Source organism: Chiloscyllium plagiosum, unplaced genomic scaffold (genome assembly GCF_037043375.1).
Source record: "Chiloscyllium plagiosum isolate Xiang-an unplaced genomic scaffold, Cpla_swu_hap1 HiC_scaffold_10, whole genome shotgun sequence".
NCBI lineage: Eukaryota > Metazoa > Chordata > Chondrichthyes > Orectolobiformes > Hemiscylliidae > Chiloscyllium > Chiloscyllium plagiosum.
In genome coordinates, this window is record NW_028270148.1 from 102,150,189 (window position 1) to 102,171,084 (window position 20,896).

General features: G+C 40.5%; 1 protein-coding gene across 1 annotated transcript in view; it reads left to right on the forward strand.

The window, feature by feature from the left end:
* cfap61 (cilia and flagella associated protein 61) overlaps window positions 1–20,896 on the forward strand; it is a 240,219-nt gene that overhangs the window by 12,850 nt on the left and 206,473 nt on the right. Inside the window, exons 5-6 of the mRNA XM_087990980.1 lie at window positions 1,461–1,528; window positions 1,645–1,768. Of these exons, the coding sequence (XP_087847106.1) occupies window positions 1,461–1,528; window positions 1,645–1,768 (192 nt within the window). The remainder of the gene's footprint in view (window positions 1–1,460; window positions 1,529–1,644; window positions 1,769–20,896) is intronic.

A 20,896-nucleotide genomic window follows, 5' to 3' on the forward strand; every position in this document is an offset into this window, starting at 1 on the left:
TCTCTGCCCTTCTAATTATACTTTGCTCTCAAATTACGAACCTTTGAAGGTCAAACTCTTTCTCTTTCTGCTTTACTTCTGCTATAGCTATTCCTCCCTTCCTTTATCTTCTATCTTTCCTTTTCTTTTGCCTCTAATTCAAACTGCTTTGTTTGCAATAGAATTTTAGCCATTTCCAAAGATTCTGATGGCACTTCTGGCAATTGTAAATGTTGAACTATTGCTGTAATTACCTCCCCTATTCACACAACAAAGGCACCCCAACTCCAGTTGGTCTGCCAATTCCAAAAGCTTTTCCTTGCTCACTTTCTGTAAAACTCGTGCAGTGACTTCTTCCACCCCAGAAAACTCTTAGTTACTGAAAGAGCCATTATTACACAAGGTACACCCTGTTTAAGCCAACCGAATTCAATACCCAAGACAAAAGACACTAACGTTTACCACTCACTGCCCCTGTGTCCAATAGTCCTAAACCCAACTTTAATTAGGAATTTTGGACGAGCTCCCAATTTGTTACGGACCAGACCAGACTCCCTTAAAATATTTTAAGAAGGTGGCCTAGACTCTTAACTTTTTCTTATTTTAAAGGCAAATGTTAAGTGCCGTGTTCCTCTTATAGCCATATCATCATCACACATATTGTTTAAAAGAGAAATGTTTATCTCGAGAAGTGTCTATTGTTTAAATTATTGTCATATTTTGTTCCATCTTTGCACCATATTCAATAATACCTGGAATTCGTTACATCATAGAGACCATCATTTCTGGTCAATTTTTCCTTCAGAGGTTGTATGGGTGAAAATAACAACATGTGAAATAAACTGCAATTCTAGTTACTCTAGTTTAATTATTTTGGCAAAATTCAACCAGGCTGAGAATTGCTGCGGAAATGTCTAAGTTGCAGAAAACTGCATTTTAGAAAACCTTGCAACAGGCTTGGTGCCTTGAGTTCAGCTGCCATTTAGGCTGAAGTTACAATCTGCTTGGAATGAATGTAACCAATTCCAGACATAGTTGAGTCTCCAGAAAAGAGGGAAAAAGACTTGAAACGTGGATTACTGATAGAAAGTGGGGAATGTACTTTGTGCAAAACAGTACTTTACTCTTGATTTAGTTAGCAGAAAAGTACACTAATTTCCATTTTGTCATTTGAATTAATTGGTATCTTATGTACTATACTGGTTTTTATGTGTCTGTGATATACCAATTTTAGTTTCATTAACACTTCTTCACACTTAAATAAAAGATCCATTTGTAATTTTGTGAATGTTCATCATTTCTTCAGGTTATGTATTGAGGTTTTTGGTGGATGATTGAGATAAGGCCTGTAGAAATGATAGCACTAATATGTACCATATTACAGGTGTTAATGACATGTATTGATTCTTATTCTTGAGCTTCATTAACCAATGTCAGAATGTGCAATTAAAAATATTAATTTATTTCCAATACTTGTGTAGGACTGTCTTTAATGACATCCGAGAACTTCACTACATAATCCTTGCTGTGCCAAAGAAAGTCGCCTTAGGTAAAAGATTATTTTAGAAATTGTCACAGAATTTATTCTTTGTTTTCAGGTACTGTCTGTTTTGAAAATTATTTACTTGTATAAATTTAACAATCATCTGTCTTATTTGATACTAGATCCTGCTGTGTCTGTCTTGTTTGCACCTATGCCGCAATTTAAGAAGGTGGATGGTGTGCATTATTCGGCTTTCATCTGTTATAGAAAGGACTATGTTCCAGTACTACATATTCGAAAGGCCAGGTAATGGATCTTCTGATGGATACCTTCTTTCTAGGAATTGCCTTCTCCCAATGACTTGCTAAAAGATATTAAGATTTAAATTTACTCACATTCTGAACCAACAGCAAGATATGGGAAATAACAAGCTAATATTTTATGATATGTTTCACATTTTCAAACTATCACAATGTGAGGAACCTTCAGTAAATCTTTTGTGATGCATACTATTGGGTAGGCACTAAACAATCTATTTTTGCTCAGCAAAATCTACATAACTAATCATTCTGTTATGCCGGTGTTGTAGAGTGATAAATTCTGGCTAGAATCTTGGGTGAACTCGGTGGAAGTGGGTACTGCAGACACAAGAGATTAGAGTCAAGATTAGAGTGGTGCTGGAAAAGCACAGCAGGTCAGGCAGCATCCGAGGAGCAGAAAAATCAACGTTTCATCATCAGGGCTTCTGCCTGAAACGTCGTTTTTCCTGCTCCTCAGATGCTGCCTGATCTGCTGTGCTTTTCCAGCACCACTCTAATCTTGGGTGAAATCCCCTGCCTTTCAAATAATTCCATGGGATATTTTATTTCCAGGTGAGCAAGAAAATTAGGCCTCAGTGTAATTAATCCTCCATAAAACAACACGTCTGGCGATGTAGCACACACTTTGTACTGGACAGTAGTGTTAGCCTAGATTATGGGTGGAGTTAAATGTCGATGAAGAGGGTCTCTCTACCTAGTTGGACAACCGGCAGAATCCCCACATTGCCTGAATTGGGTAAGATTGCCCGATCTTAGTGACTATTGGATGGCCTTCTTCAGAACTTAGAAACCATAGAGCAAAAACCCTACCATTCTCCTCCTCCATAATACAATAAGCTTCAATCTGCAATTTGAGAGGGAGAGGGTACAATCAGAAATGACAATATTTCTGTTGAATAAAGGGAACTATGGAGCTATGAGGGAGGAGCTGGCCAAAGTTTAATGGTGCAATACCTTAGCAGGGATGACAGTGGAGGAACAATGGCAGATATTTCTGTGTATAATGCAGAAGATGCAGGATCAGTTCATTCCAAAAAGGAAGAAAGATCCTAGGAGGAGGCATGGGTGGCCATGGCTGACGAGGGAAGTTAAGAAACATATCAAGTTAAAAGAGAAAAAGTATAACATAGCAAAGATAAGTGGGAAAACGGAGGACTGGGAAGCTTTTTAAAGAACAACAGAGGATTACTAAGAACGAAATACGCAGAGGAAAAATAAGGTACAAAGGTAAACTGGCCAAAAATATAAAGGAGGATAGTAAAAGCTTTTTTAGGTATGTGCAAGGCAAAAAAATGGTTAGGACTAAAATTGGGCCCTTGAAGATAGAAACAGGGGAATATATTACAGGGAACAAAGAAGAATTGAATTGGTACTTCAGATCTGTGTTCACTGGGGAAGGCACAAGCAATCTCCCTGAGGTAACAGTGGCTGAAGGACCTGAACTTAAGGGAATTTATATTTGCCAGGAATTGGTGTTGGAGAGACTGTTAGGTCTGAAGGTTGATAAGTCCCCGGGGCCTGATGGTCTACATCCCAGGGTACTGAAGGAGGTGGCTCGAGAAATCGTGGATGCATTTTCCAGAGTTCAATAGATTCGGGATCAGTTCCTGCGGATTGGAGGGTGGCTAATGTTATACCACCTTTTAAGAAAGGTGGGAGAGAGAAAGCAGGAAATTATAGACCAGTTAGTCTAACTTCAGTGGTGGGAAAGATGCTGGAGTCTATTACAAAGGATGAAATTATGACACATCTGGATTGTAGTAACAGGATAGGTCAGAGTCAGCATGGATTTATGAAGGGGAAATCATGCTTGACTAATCTTCAGGAATTTTTTGAGGATGTAACTCTGAAGATGGACGAGGGAGGTCCAGTAGATGTAGTGTACCTGGACTTTCAGAAAGCTTTTGATAAAGTCCCACATAGGAGGTTAGTGAGCAAAGTTAGGGCACATGGTATTGGGGGCAAAGTACTAACTTGGATTGAAAGTTGGTTGGCTGACAGGAAACAAAGAGTAGTGATAAACGGCTCCATTTCGGAATGGCAGGCAGTGACCAGTGGGATACTGCAGGGATCAGTGCTGGGACCGCAGCTTTTTACAATATATATTAATGATATAGAAGATGGTATTAGTAATAACATTAGCAAATTTTCTGATGATACTAAGCTGGGTGGCAGGGTGAAATGTGAGGAGCATGTTAGGAGATTACAGGGTGGTGAGATCCTAGGAAGTGTTGCTGAACAAAGAGACCTTGGAGTCCAGGTTCATAGCTCCTTGAAAGTGGAGTCGCAGGTAGATAGGATAGTGAAGAAGGCGTTTGGTATGCTTTCCGTTATTGGTCAGAGTATTGAGTACAGGAGTTGAGAGGTCATGTTGTGACTGTATAGGACATTGGTTAGGCCACTGATGAAATATTGCATGCAATTCTGGTCTCCTTCCTATCGGAAAGGTGTTGTGAAACTTGAAAGGGTTCAGAAAAGATTTACAAGGATGTTGCCAGGGTTGGAGGATCTGAGCTACAGGGAGAAGCTGAACAGGCTGAGGCTATTTTCCCTGGAACGTCGGAGGCTGAGGGGTGACCTTATAGAGGTTTACAAAATTATGAGGGGCATGGATAGGATAAATAAACAAAGTCTTTTCCCTGGGGTCGGGGAGTCCAGAACTAAAGGGCATAGGTTTAGGGTGAGAGGGGAAAGATATAAAAGAGGCCTAAGGGGCAACTTTTTCACGCAGAGGGTGGTATGTGTATGGAATAAGCTGCCAGAGGATGTGGTGGAGGCTGGTACAATTACAACATTTAAGAGGCATTTGGATGGGTATATGAATAGGAAGGGTTTGGAGGGATATGGGCCGAGTGCTGGCAGGTGGGACTAGATTCGGTTGGGATATCTGGTCGGCATGGACGGGTTGGACCGAGGGGTCTGTTTCCATGCTGTACATCGCTATGACTCTATGACCTGAACAGGTTAGGTGAGTGGTCAGATGCATGGCAGATGCAGTTTAGTGTGGATAAATGTATGGTTATCCACTTTGGTGGCAAGAAAGAAGGCAGATTACTACCTAAATAGAATCAATTTAGGTAAAGGGGCAGTACAAAGAGATCTGGGTGTTCTTGTACACCAGTCAATGAAGGTAAGCATGCAGGTACAGCAGGTAGTGAAGAAGGCTAATAGCATGCTGGCCTTCATAACAAGAGGGATTGAGTATAGAAGCAAAGAGGTTCTTCTGCAGCTGTACAGGGCCCTGGTGAGACCACACCTGGAGTATTGTGTGCAGCTCTGGTCTCCAAATTTGAGGAATGACATTCTGGCTATTGAGGGAGTGCAGCGTAGGTTCACAAGGTGAATTCCTAGAATTGCGGGACGACCTTATGCTGAAAGACTGGAGCGACTGGGCTTGTATACCCTTGAGTTTAGAAGCCTGAGAGGGGATCTGATTGAGACATTTAAGATTATTAAAGGATTGGGCACTCTGGAGGTAGGAAACATGTTTCTGCTGATGGGTAAGTGCCGAACCAGAGGACACAGCTTAAGAATACGGGGTAGACCTTTAAGACAGAGATGAGGAGAAACGTCTTCACCCAGAGGGTGCTGGCTGTGTGGAATGCTCTGTCCCAGAGGGCAGTGGAGGCCCAGTCTCTGGATTCATTTAAGAAAGAGTTGGATAGAGCTCTCAAGGATAGTGGAATCAAGGGTTATGGAGATAAGACAGGAACAGGATGCTGATTAAGGATGATCAGCCATGATCATATTGAATGGTGGTGCAGGCTCGAAGGGCAGAATGGCCTACTCCTGCACCTATTGTCTACTGTCTATTGCCTGCACACCCCTGGACATTATGGGTAATTTCGCATGGTCAGTCCACCTAATCTGCACATCCTAGGACTGTGGGAAGAAACCAGAGCACCTGGAGAAAACATGGGAGAACATGCAAATTCTAAACGGATAGTTGCCCGGAGTGGAATCACATAGGACTCCCTGGCAGTAGTCCTAACCACTGAGCCACCATGCCACATCATGCATTATAAAAAGACTTTTGGCCCGATTCAGTTCAAGTCAGCCAATATATCTTTGATAGAAAGATTAGAGAATAGTGACATATTCTAATCTTATTACATATTTTCTAATAGAAAAGTGATTTTTGATAAGTAAGTTTTGTTTTAGAGTTCTTTTTGGGCATACATTAGAAGCACTACCCTAAAAGCTATGTTTCTTGACTTTCCTGAAAGCTATGTCATAGCTACGCAATCGTTTCCAAGGCTGACCCTTTTTTAGGAGTTGATGCAAAGGTGCCAGGATGGAAGCCAGGTTATGTAAGAAATCTCAGTAATAAAACACCAACCCAAGGAAAGGCCTAAGCTCCGGCACAGACATAGGAGTGCCCTCACTTTATCTTCCAAAAAGTGTAACCTGGTCTTGTCGACTCTGTAGCCCAAATGGGTCCCTTGGGGTGCCTGGAACACACATTTTCCCTTTCATGGGTGTATACCCGCCTGGGAGAAATATCTGAGGATTATGTTCGAGTTTTCTAAGTGCCCCTTATTGATCTTTCCTGTTACTTGTATGTCATCTAGATGAATAGCGACCTGGAGGAGACATTAAAAAATGTTTTCCATCATCCGCTGAAAAATTGGACAGGCTGTTGATATCCCAGTTGGCAGTCTCGTATATTAGTACAAACTCTTACGGGTATTAGTTGTAGTATACTCATCTAACCACAATTGCAAGTGCCAGTTGTCCAGTTTCATGAAGGATAGCTCCTCTCCCAGCTTTGCATATAAACCCTCTCTGTGATGGATTGGGTATTTATCCAGCTGCAAATAGCTGTTTACCATTTGTCTAAAATCTCCACAAAGGTGAACCGATCCATCAGGCTTCAAAATCAGTACAATCAGTGCTGCCTATTCCGCAAACTGGACTTGTTTTAAGATTTCTTCACTTTCCAGCCTTCTGATTTCTGCCTTGACATTTGCCTGTAAGGCAATTGGCACTGTAAGGTTCTTGTAGGATCACTTTGACTTTTAACTTTCCCTTAACTTTCATGAAAGATTTCCAGATATTTAATTAGGACTTCACTCAGGCAGCCATTTTTTAATGCAAAAATATTGAGCCAATCTAGGTGATTTGCTCTCAACCAATTTTGCCCCATCAAGCTTGGACCCGAGCCTTTCATTACAATCAGTAGTAACTGAATAGCTGCTTCTCATACGAGACTGAAACCAAATTGTACACTTAATCTGTAATGGTTCCCTGGTATAAGTTGTCAGTTTAGTTGAGGTCTTGTGCAAACGTAAGGCTTAGTGTCCAGAGTGAATTTGTTAAAGACTGGTGTTATGGACCAAGCCAGATCCCCACAAAACATTTCAAGAAAGTAGCCTGGACTTTGCTAGTTGTTTTAAGCAGGTGTAGAGTGGGTATTCCAGAATTGATGCAGCTTTCTCAACCACTTAGTTTTAAACAAAACAGAATTTATTTACAAGATTACCGAATGAAACATAAATAAAAAAGAACAGAATATAGAAAAAGTAACCTATCCGAAAACCAACAGACTATCCCAACTTAATGATACTGTTCCAAATATTTGCAATAATCCCCACAAACACCCCTTGGCACAAAAGGTGAAATCAAACACAGGGTTTTACAGGAGACATGTCAAAGAGAGGGAGGATCAGCATGGACCTGCTTCTTTGGATCCAGCAGCTTCACAACTGATTGACTCCTTTCAGTGAACAGCCAAACGAAAGCCAACCAAAGATAGGGCTGAACTGGGAGAACAACTCCACACCCCTTTCATTGTTCAAGTATTTTTTTTAACGTGAAAGCCTTTTTCCTGAGGCATTATCTGTTAGCTATAATCAAATTGGCCCTAAAACCCATGTAAGCCAGACCTTTCAGAATCCCTGCTTTTATGACCTCTGGAAAAAAAAAGCCAAGGACATCATAACCTTGTTAAAGGAGTAGCATCGTAACACTGATTCTGCGATCACTGAAAGGGCTGCACCGGTATCGACCTCCATTAGAACCAGGTGACCATTTAACTAGATGGTTCTTTTGATTGGTTGTGATTTGAGGGTCTGAAGCAATTTGACTGTTCCAAACTGGATGTACATGGACTTTCCTTGGTGTGCATTCTCCTGCGTACCGGCTTATGAGTTCTCTTATTCAGTTTAGGAATTCTAGTCCAGGATTCTCTTAAGGTAAACTTGCAAGTTGAGTCAGTAGTTAGTAGGACTCCTTTGCTGTCTCAAGACTACATACCAGCAGCAATGAAATGGACTGGCAGCCCGGACCCTGAAGAAAATTTTTATTATTTGGTTGAGGCTTGGCTTTGTTTTGGGGTTCAAAGTTTGTGAGAAAATTTGTAACTCGGGTGTTCGTTGTTGTGGTTCTGTTGGCTGAGCTGGGAATTTGTGTTGCAGGCGTTTTGTCCCCTGTCTAGGTGACATCCTCAGTGCTTGGGAGCCTCCTGTGAAGCGCTTCTGTGATGTTTCCTCCAGCATTTATAGTGGTTTGTCTCTGCCACTTCCAGTTGTCAGTTCCAGCTGTCTGCTGCAGTGGCCAGTATATTGTTTTGGGGTTTTGCTGTGGGCTGACCTAGAGTTGCTCTGTTCAGGATACATCCTAAGTGAGGCTATGGAATTGCCTTCACTCAAGTGGTGTTCCCCATGGTCAAACAGGGCAAAGTCAGCATGGTTTTATCAAGGGGAGGTCACGCTTGACAAATCTGCTAGAATTCTTTGAAGAAGTAATGAGCAGCATAGACCAAGGAGAGCCAATGGATGTTATCTATCTGGACTTCAAGAAGGCCTTTGACAAGGTGCCGCACAGACTACTGAGTAAGATAAGATCCCATGACATCAGATGCAAGGTGTCAGCATGGTTAGAAGCTTAGCTGTCTTGCAGAAAGCAGAGAGTGGGGAGAAAAAGTTTCTTCTCAGGATGGCAACCAGTGACAAATGGTGTCCTGCAAGGCTCAGTGTTGGGACAACAATCTTTCACTTTATACATTAATAATCTAGATGAAGGAACTGAGAGTATTCTGGCTAAGTTTGCAGACAATACAAAGATAGGAAGAGGGACAGGTAGCATTGAGGAGGCAGGGAGGCTACAGAAGGATTTGGACTGTTTAGGAGAGTGGGCAAAGAAGTGACATATGGAGGGCAACATGGGGAAGTGTGAGGTCATGCACCTTGGTAGGAAGAATAGAGGCATGGACTACTTTCTAAATGGGGAGAAAATTCAAAAGTCTGAATTACAAAGAGAGTTAGGAGTTCTAGTCCAGGATTTTCTCAAAGTAACATTGCAGGTTGAGTGAATAGTTAGGAAGGTAAATGCAATGATGGCATTTATTTAGAGAAGACTTGAATATAAAAGCAGGGATGTACTTCTGAAGTAGTATAAGGCTCTGGTCAGACCACATTTGGAGTATTGTGCACAGTTTTGGGCCCCATATTTCAGGAAAGAAGTACTGGCCATGGAGCTTGTTCAGAGGAGGTTCATGAGAGTGGTTCCAGGAATTAACAGGTTAACATGTGAGGAATGTTTGAGGACTCTGGGTTTATACTCAATGGTGTTCAGAAGGATGAAGGGGGATCTAACTGAAACATATAGAATACTGAATGGCCTGAACAGAGTAGTTATTGGGAAGATGTTTCCATTGGTAGGAGAGACTAGGACCCGAAGGCACAATCTTAGAATAAAGGGAAGATCTTTTAGAACAGAGTTCAGAGAAACATCTTCAGCCAGAGAGTAGAGTGTGGAATGAATTGCCACAGAAGGCTGTGGAGGCAGTGGTTGTATTGAAGACTGAGTTAGATAGATTCTTGAGTATCAAGCGGATCAAAGGTTATGGAGAGAACATGGGAGAATGGAGTTGAGAAATTTATCAGCCATGATTGAATAGGCTGAATGGCCTAATTTATGCTCCTATGTTTTATAGTCTAAGCTCAGTCAGACTGGCAAGGGTGTCTACTTCAATCGAAATAGCCTGCAACTCATATAGTCCACTTGCTGCATTTTTCAATGATAAAGCCACTTGTAGTGCCTGTTTGAAGGCTGTTAGACTTCAGCTAGCAGGTGATTTTGCATCATTAATCCCACATACCAACTGATCTCTCAGCATTCCACGCTTGTCGCCACAAAATAACTTCACAGAGGCCGCTATCCCGTCACCAAGTCACTCTTTATTTACACATGGAATGTCCTTGACACTGGTTCAGCTCCTTCAGAACCAGCTCCCAGAGTGTTAGAATGTCTGACACTCCTGTTTTTTTGGGGGTTTTTTATTTTATTATCAATGCGTTTACAAAACAATTAACATTAACAGCTGTACACAGATAAACAGCAGTTGACAAGGGAGAGGAGGGGCAAAGCTAGGCCCCAAACCCCAAAACAACTGCAGTCTAATTAGATTAAAAAAAGTGCATAGAATACAGACCATCTCTCTCCCCCTCCCCCTCCCCAACACACACACACACACACACACAACCCAACAAGCCAGACACTCCTCTTTATCTGTCAGCCAGGGCTCCCTGATTGGACCAGATTAACAGCCCCCATCAGGGAACTCCAGTTTGATGAGGTCCATATTCTAATGAGGCTGACCACAGTACAATCAGTACACCATGCTTTCAGCTGGCATGGCTCTAAGTTTTGAATTTGTTTCCCTACCTCATTCCATTTTTGTGCTTCATTTATGCCATGTCTTACAATCTCTTTAATCATCTGCCTTAACACTTTTATTCAGTTCAGTGTTTAATTTTGGTTTATCATGTTCTTGTAAAATGTCTTTGGTTCTTTTATTGCCTTGATCATGCTATATAACTTCAAGTTGTTGAACTTAGAGCAATAATCACAAAATGCAGGTCTATCAGATAGGTGTCATTTATCACTAAAATTACTAACCTTCTTAGAAGGTTTATTATCAGCATACTGATCCTAATTCCATTCCATTAATTTCATCCAGTCTCATCTGTCTGCAGTCATCTGTCTGCAGTCTGTGATATTGTCAAATCACAATTCTTTTTTGCTTTGCCTCAGACTGTATGTTTCTAAGAAATTTTGATGTGAAAACGTAGATTAAGCATGTTGCTGAGCCCTATTTTAGCTCTGTGTAAGTCAGTGTATTTTGAGTGAGCTAAAATGAGGACTTATGATTCTGTAAAATAAAAGAAACTGGTCCAGCTTTTTGTACAATGTGCCAAGATTTTGAGGGATAGCATACCTTCTTCACTGCCTATCAGATATCACTGAGCTGGACTATGATATTGTCAAACTCAAATCCCTGGCTTCATAGGTTTAATTTAAACAGATCTATCTTCTAATATCTTTATTTATGGAGTGACCTGAATAATTTAACCTGAATAATTGTGTCTTTTCTTAAATTGATCAGATTGCCTTCTTGAGTCTGGGAAGATTTCTATAATGTTGAAGAAACTGTTTTCTCCTTTTTGACCTTCATTCTGCTTTATTCAAAGCTTAATGACATTCCTGTGATATTTCCGAACAGATAAAACCTCATCCTTCCAGTATCTCTTCCTTCAATTTTTTCTGGTAAATCATTTGCACACCCAACAGTATTCTGCTTGCTATTATTTGTTATAATTTTTTTTGTCATTGCCTGATATCTTTCTCTGCTATGAAAATTGGTTGAGGTCAAACTATTGAATGTTTTCAAGAAGGAGTTACCTTTAGCTCGAAGAACTAACTATGGGGAGAAAATGGAAACAGAGTACTGAGTTGGATAATCAGCTATGAACCTATTGAATGGTGGAGCAGGCTCAAAGAGCTGAATGACCTACTCATGTCACAATCTTCAGTGTTTCTTTGCCTCTTCCATCCTTTCTAACAGCACAAATGCAAAATCACAGTCATGACAGAATTTTCTAGCCTCATTCCTGATGAAGGGCTTTCGCCTGAAACATTGATTCTCCTGCTCTTTGGATGCTGCCTGATCTGCTGTGCTTTTCCAGCACCATACTGTCAACTCTAATCTCCAGCATCTACAGTCCCCACTATCGCCTCGAATTTTCTCATGTTTGCCCAAAGTGATGGAGTATTAATATTGTTCCATCGTGGACAATGTCCATTTGTTTGCTTGGTACTTGCAAATGCTGAACTCTGGTTAGTCACTGAAGTCTGTTTCAATTTGCTAAAGTACCCTGTTAGTTTTTTTAAACAACATATCTTCATTCTTTTCTGCCACATACATTCTGAAGATGTTTTTAAATTTTAAACATACAATACACCTTAGTGCAAGTATATTTTATGAAAGTTTTCACTAAGACTATGTGATAAAAGTTTGACGTACATATATATTTCTGAAGCCATTACCCAATTTGATTGCGTAGTGATTGTGGAAAACATGTTTCAATGCATTTAGGTTTCTTGAAATAGCCACAGGAAAAAATGAAGATTGGGCAGTAGATTTAAGGAAGTTTACATGAACTGAATTTTCAGATTATTAATTAGACTACAATGATGTGAAGAAGAATGTTTCTACATGGATATTAGGATCCTTCTTCTTTTGCCGTTCTGTAGACACAGGAAATTATGTGGACACAGGGAAAGGGAAAATTTGAGGAGACATGGTGATTTGTAGTTTGTGATTCCAAGAATAGAACGCACACTTTTATGTAGGTAAATTTGTAAGAAGCATATTGTTAACATTTCTATTTAAAATATTCTGTGTTGTGCTTACTTTGGGTTCTTATTGTGATTATTCGGATAGTCATCTGCAGAGGGCGCTAAATACTTCCCTAAAGAATGTTTCACGCAGGATTTGAATTCACATTAACCAATTAGTTCAATTAAAGTCAAATTCATGATGTTGAACATGGGTTTGGGGAAAATGCTGAAGACAATTTATTTTTGATTTTATTTTTTATTCTGTAAGCCTGACTTTGTATGAGCCGAATCCATTTTTGACAATGCAGGGCCAAATTCGCAAACTAGCACACTGTGTACATATTGATATTTATCTTCAGATTCATTATGCATTTTTTAAACAAACATGTACTGTGGCCTTCAGTATATAAAAATTAATGTATACAAACATTCTTTAGAATTCACAAGTTACTGAACAGCTGGGGAGGTGACAATGTAGAAATATTGTAATTGGATTAGGTAACACTCTGGTGATCAGAGTTCAAATTCCATCATGACAGATGGTAGAATTTGAATTCCATAAAAAGTGGAAATTAAAAGTTTAAAAATGTTGTCCTTAACTTGTCTGGCTTACATGTGACTCTGCCATAATGGGATTGAATTTTAACTGCCCTTTGAATGGCCTAACAGGCCTTGTATCAAACATCGCTCAAAATCCTGAAAGAAAGAGACCTGACACAGCGCCCAGCACCAACCTAGGTACTAGAAATGACAGTTAACTCAAACATAGCTGTTTTGACCCTGCAAAGATTTTGTTGCTTTGTGCATCTGGGTCCCATGCATCGTGCCCTTAGATGGTAGTTCCATGTGTTCATCATGGAAGTTGTTTGGAGCAAGTGATGAACCAGGTATGCGCTGTATTTGCTTATTTAGTTTTCCCAATGTTGCGCTTGTTTAGTGAGAATGGTAAGATGGGATGATGAATATAAATGAGGTGAGTTGTGTTGTTGATAAAGCATTTAAGAATCATTGATGATTGTCAGTTGGCAACTTGCTACTGCCTAGCAAGACTCTCATCACACAATTTCTGAAAAACATAAAAGGTGTTGCGAGTTTCTCCTGATGTCGAGAGGGGCCTCACTGCACTTGTCACCCTATTCTGCCGCGCATCTTGCTGTAGCTCATTTTGCTCAGACCCCTTTGAGATTTGGCCCCAAGAGTGGCTTGGGAGCACCACTACTGACTGAGCTGGTCGAGCCCTAAAGGACGTAACTGCTAGACTGGGTATGAAGCAGATGGTGAGGAAATCAACAAGAGGAAAAAACATACTTGTCTGCATCATCACTGATCTGTCTGCTGTAGATGCATTTGTCCATGACAGTATCAGTACAAGTGACCGTTGCACAGTCCTTGTGGAAACATAGTCCTCTCTTCACACTGGGGATAATTTCCATTGTGTTGTCTGGCTCTACCACCATGAAAAATGAAATAAATTTCACACAAATGAAGTCATTCAAAACTGGGGGCATTTGTGAGGTGTTGTGTAAAATCAGCAGCAGCAACAGCAGAATTACATTCAACCTCACCTGCAACTCTATGTCTTGGCATTTCTCTCTATCTACCGTTACCATCAACCGAGGGGAGCAACCCTGTTCAATGAAGTGTGAGGAGGGCATGCCAGGAGTAGCACCAGGTATAGCTAAAAAAGCGATGACGCTGTAGCTCAGGACTTCTGCATTCCAAATATTATAAACAGCAACTGATAGACAAAGCTAAGTGATCACAGTCAATCAGTCGCACCTAAGCTGCACAGTCATAGTGGTGGACAATTGAGCAGTGCACTAAAGGAAACGTCTCCACAAATTACCCCATCTTCACTGATGGTGGATCTCAGCACATCAGTTGGAAAGGGCAAACTGATGCATTTGCAACAATCTTAGGCAGAAGTGTCATAGAGTCATAGAGATGTACAGCATGGAAACAGACCCTTCACTCCAACTCGTCCATGCCAACCAGATACCCTAGCCCAATCTAGTCCCACCTGCCAGCACCCGGCCCATATCCCTCCAAACCCTTCCTATTCATATACCCATCCAAATGCCTCTTAAATGTTACATTTGTACCAGCCTCCACCACTTCCTCTGGCAGCTCATTCCATACACGTACCACCCTCTGTGTGAAAAAGTTGCCCCGTAGGTCTCTTTCATATCTTTCCCCTCTCATCCTAAACCTTTGCCCTCTAGTTCTGGACTCCCCGATGCCAGGGAAAAGACTTTGCCTATTTACCTTATCCATGCCCCTCATAATTTTGTAAACCTCTATAAGGCCACCTCTCAGCCTCCAACGCTCCAGGGAAAACATCCCCAGCCTGTTCAGCCTCTCCCTGTAGCTCAGATCCTCCAACCCTGGCAACATCCTTGTAAATCTTTTCTGAATCCTTTCAAGTTTCACAACATCTTTCCGATAGGAAGGAGACCAGAATTGCACACAATATTCCAACAGTGGTCTAACTAGTGTCCTGTACTGCCGCAACATGACCTCCCAACTCCTGTACTCAATACTCTGACCAGTAAAGGAAAACATACCAAATGCCTTCTTCACTATCCTATCTACTTGCGACTCCACTTTCAAGGAGCTATGAACCTGCACACCAAGGTCTCTTTGTTCAGCAACACTCCCTAGGACCTTACCATTAAGTGTATAAGTCCTGCTAAGATTTGCTTTCCCAAAATTGCAGCACCTCGCATTTATCTGAATTAAACTCCATCTGCCACTTCTCAGCTCATTGGTCCATCTGATCAAGATCATGTTGTAATCTGAGGTAACCCTCTTCACTGTCCACTACACCTCCTATTTTGGTGTCATCTGCAAACTTACTAACTGTACTGTGCTGAGTGGATGATCCATCTTGCTCTCGTCAAGCTGTTCAGAGCATCACAGATGTCAATTCAATTCATATAATACCAAGAAACAGCTGAAGGCAATGGATACTGCAAAGTTATGGGCCTATGCAATATTCTAGCAATAGTATTCTAGGCTTGTGGTCCAGACCTAGCTATGTCCCTAGCCACATTGTTCCAGTACAGCTACAAAAAAGGCATCTATGAACGGCACGGTGGTTAGCCCTGCTGCCTCACAACGCCAGAGACCTGGGTTCAATTCCCGCCTCATGCAACTGTCTGCATGGAGTTTGCACATTCTCCCTCTGTCTGCATGGGTTTCCTCCGGGTGCTCCGGTTTCCTCCCACAGTCCACAAACATGCGGGTTAGGTGAATTGACCATGCTAAATTACCTGTAGTGTTAGGTGCAGGGGAATGGGTCTGGGTGGGTTGCTCTTTGGAAGGTCAGTGTGGACTTGTTGAGTCGAAGGGCCTGTTTCCACACTGTAAGTAATTAATCTAATCTACTTGGTAATGTGGAAAGTTGTCCAACTATTTACACAAAAAGCAGAACAAATCCATCCCAGTCAATTATTGTTTCATAAGTTTACTCTTGATCATAAATAAAGTAAAGGAAGGGGTCATCAACAGTACTATCAAGCAACACTTATTAACGGTGACCTGTTCATTGATGTTGAGTTTGGATTCTGCCAGGGCCACTCAGTTCCTGGCCTTATATTCTTGGTTCACATATGGACAAAAGATCTGAAATACAGCGGTAAGGTAAGAGTGACTGTCTTGACATAAAGACTGTATTTGACCAAGTGTGCCAACAAGGCCGTCTAACAAAACTGGAGTCAATAGGAATTGGGAAAACTCTCTGCTAGTTGGATTCATGGTGTTTGCTGGAATCCTACCAGTAATATCCAGGACGTCTCTGTAGAGGTTTCTCGGGAAAGTATCCTAGACCGAACTATCTTCAGCAACTTGATCAATAACCTGACTTCCATCATTAGGTCTCAAGTGGGCATGTTCGCTTATATATGCACAATATTCAGCACAATTCATGACATGTCAGATACTGAAGCAATCAATGTCAAATTGCAGCAGACCTGAACAATATCCAGGTTTGGGTTGACAACTAGTAAGTAACATTTGTGCCAAACAAGTGCCAAGCAATGACTTCAACCAAAGATTATGACATCTAGTGGCATTATAACTGCTGAATCCCCAACTATCAGCATCTTGAGGGTTACTGTTGACTAGACACTGAACTGGACAAGCCATTTAAATACTGTGCCCATTCCTCAAAGCTTGGCAAGCATCTATAAGGCAGTTTGGGAGTGTGATAAAATACTCCCATTTGCCTGGATGAATGCAGCTCCAACAATAATTAAGTTTGACACCATCTAGGAAAATGTAGTGATACCACATCCACAAACATTCACTCTTTCTAAAACCAATGCACAGTAGCAGCAGTGTGTACCATTTAAATATACACCAGCGATCCTTAGACAACACTTTCAAAGCCCAGTCACTACCATTTAGAGGGACAACAGCAGCAGATGCAAGGAACACCACTACCTACAAATTCCCCTCCAAGCCATTCATCATTCGGACTTGAGTATATACTGCCACTCCTTCATTGTTGGTGGATGAAAATTCGGGAATTCACTCCTTGACAGCATTTTGGGTCTACCAAATACCAAGGTTTGCTGTATTTCAGGAAGGTAGCTCACCATCACCTCGAGGCAGCTAGAAATGTGCGATAAATACTGGTTCAGCCAGTAACTGAATGATGGATTTTGTTTTTTGAAAATTTAGAGTCCCTCACAACGCAAATGTTGGTCAAGCTGTGCCGAGGGTGTGACCATTTTTGGAGTTTATAGTGCTTGCCTTGTAAGATCTGGCCTATATTGGGTAAACAGCAGTCTGAGAAGTTAATTCTATTAGTGTCCATAAAAGTGCATGTGCTCTCCACTGGTAGATTCATGCCTTGTGACTGGCCCCCAAAGACCTGGGACCAATTCCATCATTTTCTGAGGACCAAGAGGAGTATTAATAATTTACACTTTCTTTTCCAAACTGGTCAACCACATAGAGTCTTACTGAACTATACTCATGATAAATGTTTCGTATTCTGGGAGTGCAAATAAGAGTTGTGGGTTGGGAGAGAGCTGGCAAGACACATAATTCAAATGAGCACAAAAGAAGGATGACAAGTGTCACTTAAACCTAGTGGTCTCATGCAAATGAAGTGCACTAAACTACAGTGTACATGGGAAGAAATTGTGCAGGCAAGACTCCAGCACAATTGGAAGGATTGGAGCCCAAAGAATTTTGGAGTCAATATTTACTGAAACGTCATTGAAAGTATGTATATCTAGATAGTAATAATCTTTTCAACAGAGGATGGAACTCCCGTTATGTACTGTCAATTCTGAAGTAGTTTAGTCAGGCTTGAAATTGGCCTCCTCCATTCATTAGGGTCCAATCTTTCTTAACTTTCAGAGTTGGAGAGTCTAAAATACTGAAGCTAAGTAAAAATGAAGGTAGTCGTATGATGGCTGGCTAAGAAACTACCTGAAGGTGGGTGTATAACCAAGCATAGGGAATTACTGGTCAATAAGGGCATTAGCACTATAGGGGGCGAGAGCATAAGAACTCAGGAACACATAAGAAATTAGAGTATGATAATATGGCCCAATAAGCCTCCTCTGCCATTTAATGCAATCATAGCAGACCTAAGGCTTTAATTTCACTTCTCTGCCTACTCCCCAAACTCTTTGATTCCATGAGAAGCAAAAACTATATCTGTCCCATCCTTAGATATACTTCAAATGACGGAGCATCCATAATTCTCTGGCTAGAGGTCTACATATAAATCTCTTTACACTGATCTGCTAGAGACTTAAGAAGACACAAAATTGATTAAAAATAACTTTTGCATTTGCTTTCTACTTTACAAGATGTAAGAGGAAGTTATTCCAGCTTTGACTGCTCAATCACTCAAGTGTCAGTAATTTGGCCATGGCACTGCAAAGTCCAAGAGGAGCACTAATTGCATTTCATGTGATAAAGGCTACATAACATATTTGTGTTCTATATCAAAGCATAATACTAGATTGACAACTTTGTCAACTCTACTCTGTGTATCCACAAAATTTCCACTATATAGAAGGTCGCATTGATCATTGAGGTGCTAGGACATGTGGAAAGAACAGTTCATAAGCAGACAGTGCTTTCAGCATTATTAAGAAGTACATAAAATAAAAGTGCTTGGAGACGATGTTGAACATCACTTCTCAGACCTCAGCTGCTGTATTGTGTACAATTTTAGGTAATACCTTATAGTAAAGTAAGAACCAAAATTGCCATAGTCCCAGAGGATTGCACCCTCATTAGAGAAATGACAGGTGGTGGTTAACCTGAGGTTCCTCGCTTGAGCTGTGGTGACCAAGGTTGAGAAGATGGATCTTCATAGTAATCTCAGCTGGTGTGGGACTTGAGCCTGTGTTTAGGCCTTGCAAGCTGATCATCTGACCAACAGAGATAACCAATTCCCATTATATGAAAAATATGAATGTACAGTATTGGAGAGAGTGCAGAAGCATGTTCCAAGAATGAGAATTAAAGAAGTTGTGAGTGTGCTCCTTGGAAGGAAATCTCAGAGTAGAATTGATAGAAATTTTCAAAATCATGAGCAGGCAGGATAGAGTAGATAGGGAGAAGCTATTCCCAGTCATAAACAAAATGATCAAGAGGGCATAGATTTAAAGTGATATGCAAATTAAACAAAGGTGATGTGAGAAAAAAACTTTTTCACACAGTGGGTAGTTGGGAATGGAATGCACTATCTGGAAATATGGTGGAAATAAGGTACCTCTTTGGGTACACCTGGGAATCTGTGTACAACTTGTGTTTGAAATTTTGCGTTTGGTTTTTCAAAGTGAAGTTATTATCTGAGTTTTCGTTCAAACCTATTTGCATAATCACACATGTAAAATCATTTATGAACTTTGCAAACATACAGCATTTTTAAAGCAATAATTGGTGTACTTTTAAAATATGATGGCAAGTTCAATTGAGGTATTCAAAAGGGCATTGATGATTATTTGAATAAAAATGATGGGATATGGAGAAAAGGCAGGAGATTGGCAGTAGGTAATAGGACTCGTGCAGATACAATGGGCCAAATGGCCTCTTTGGCACTGTAACAATTTGATGATTCTGTATCACAAATATTGAGAAGTCAAATCATGTAGTAAATAAGGGTAAAAATCAAACATATGTGAAAGTGTCTGAGGTAACGACTTGGATCACAATATCTTACAAAAGTACAAACAACAGCACGACAGGCAGCATTTTGATGATGATGCAGTAAACAGACTTAAATGTTCAAAGCATGTCATCAATCCAGATTATGGACTGCTCATTTTCGTTAGATTAGCAATCAAACATTATGGCGACAACACAAAAGATTTGCTGGCATTTATCAAGCAACATGATAAGCCATTAGTGAGCCTCAGTTGAGTACACTCATGGCTGTAACAAATCAGGTTTATCAAAATAAGAGCTTGTCAGTGAAGGAAATAAACATGTTGGTGTAGTTTTCTCTTTGGGTACTCTGGGAATCTGGGTACAATTTGTGTTTGAACTTGCATTGGTTTTTCAAAGTGAAATTATTATCTAAGTTTTCATTCAAACCTATTTGCATAATCACACATGTAAAATCATTTATGAACCTTGAAACATACAATATTATTAAAAATAATAATAGGTGTACTTTAAAAAGTAAACCTTGCACAGATTTCTTAACATAGCTGAAAATTGTTTTAAAACAAATATAAGCATTTTTAAAACATAGCTAGTCCATCATGTGTGAAATCATTTGAACAGACTTTAAAAAAAACTGTATTGAACCATTTTCTAATTTTGTTGGTGTAAATTAGTCCGTTTCTTAATACATTCAACAGTTTCAAATTTAAGATGTTTAAAACAGCAATTCTGCTTTATGATTAAAAGTAACAGCTTAATTTGGTCTGACACCTTGACAGATTATTAACAGAAACTCACCATGCCCATTATTTTGAATTGGGAAGCAGGCAGATGTTTGAACTGTGCTTTAAGTGTCTCTGCAGTAGCCGGTGTGCCCTGTAATGAAAACATAAGAAATAAGAGCAGGAGCCTGCTGCACCATTCAATAAAATTATGTCTGATTTTTTCATAGGCTCAGATCTACTCACCCACCTGCTTACCATATCCTTTAATTCTTCTACTGTTCAAAAATTCATCTATCTTTGAACTAAAACCATTCAATGAGGTAGCCTCAACAGCTTCACTGGACAGAGAATTCCATAGGTTCACAATCCTCTGGGTGAAGAAGTTCCTCTTCAACTCAGTCCTAAATCTGCTTCCCCTTATTTTGAGGCAATGCCCCCTATTTCTAGTTCCCTGCTTCTATCTTATCTATTCACTTCATACTTTTATATGTTTCTACAAGATACCCCTCCCACCTCATTCTTTTAAATTCCAGTAAGTTTAATCCCAGTCTACTCGATCTCTCCTCATAAGCCAACCCTCTCAATTCAGAATCAACCTAGTGAACCTTTTCTGTACTCCCTGCAGTGCC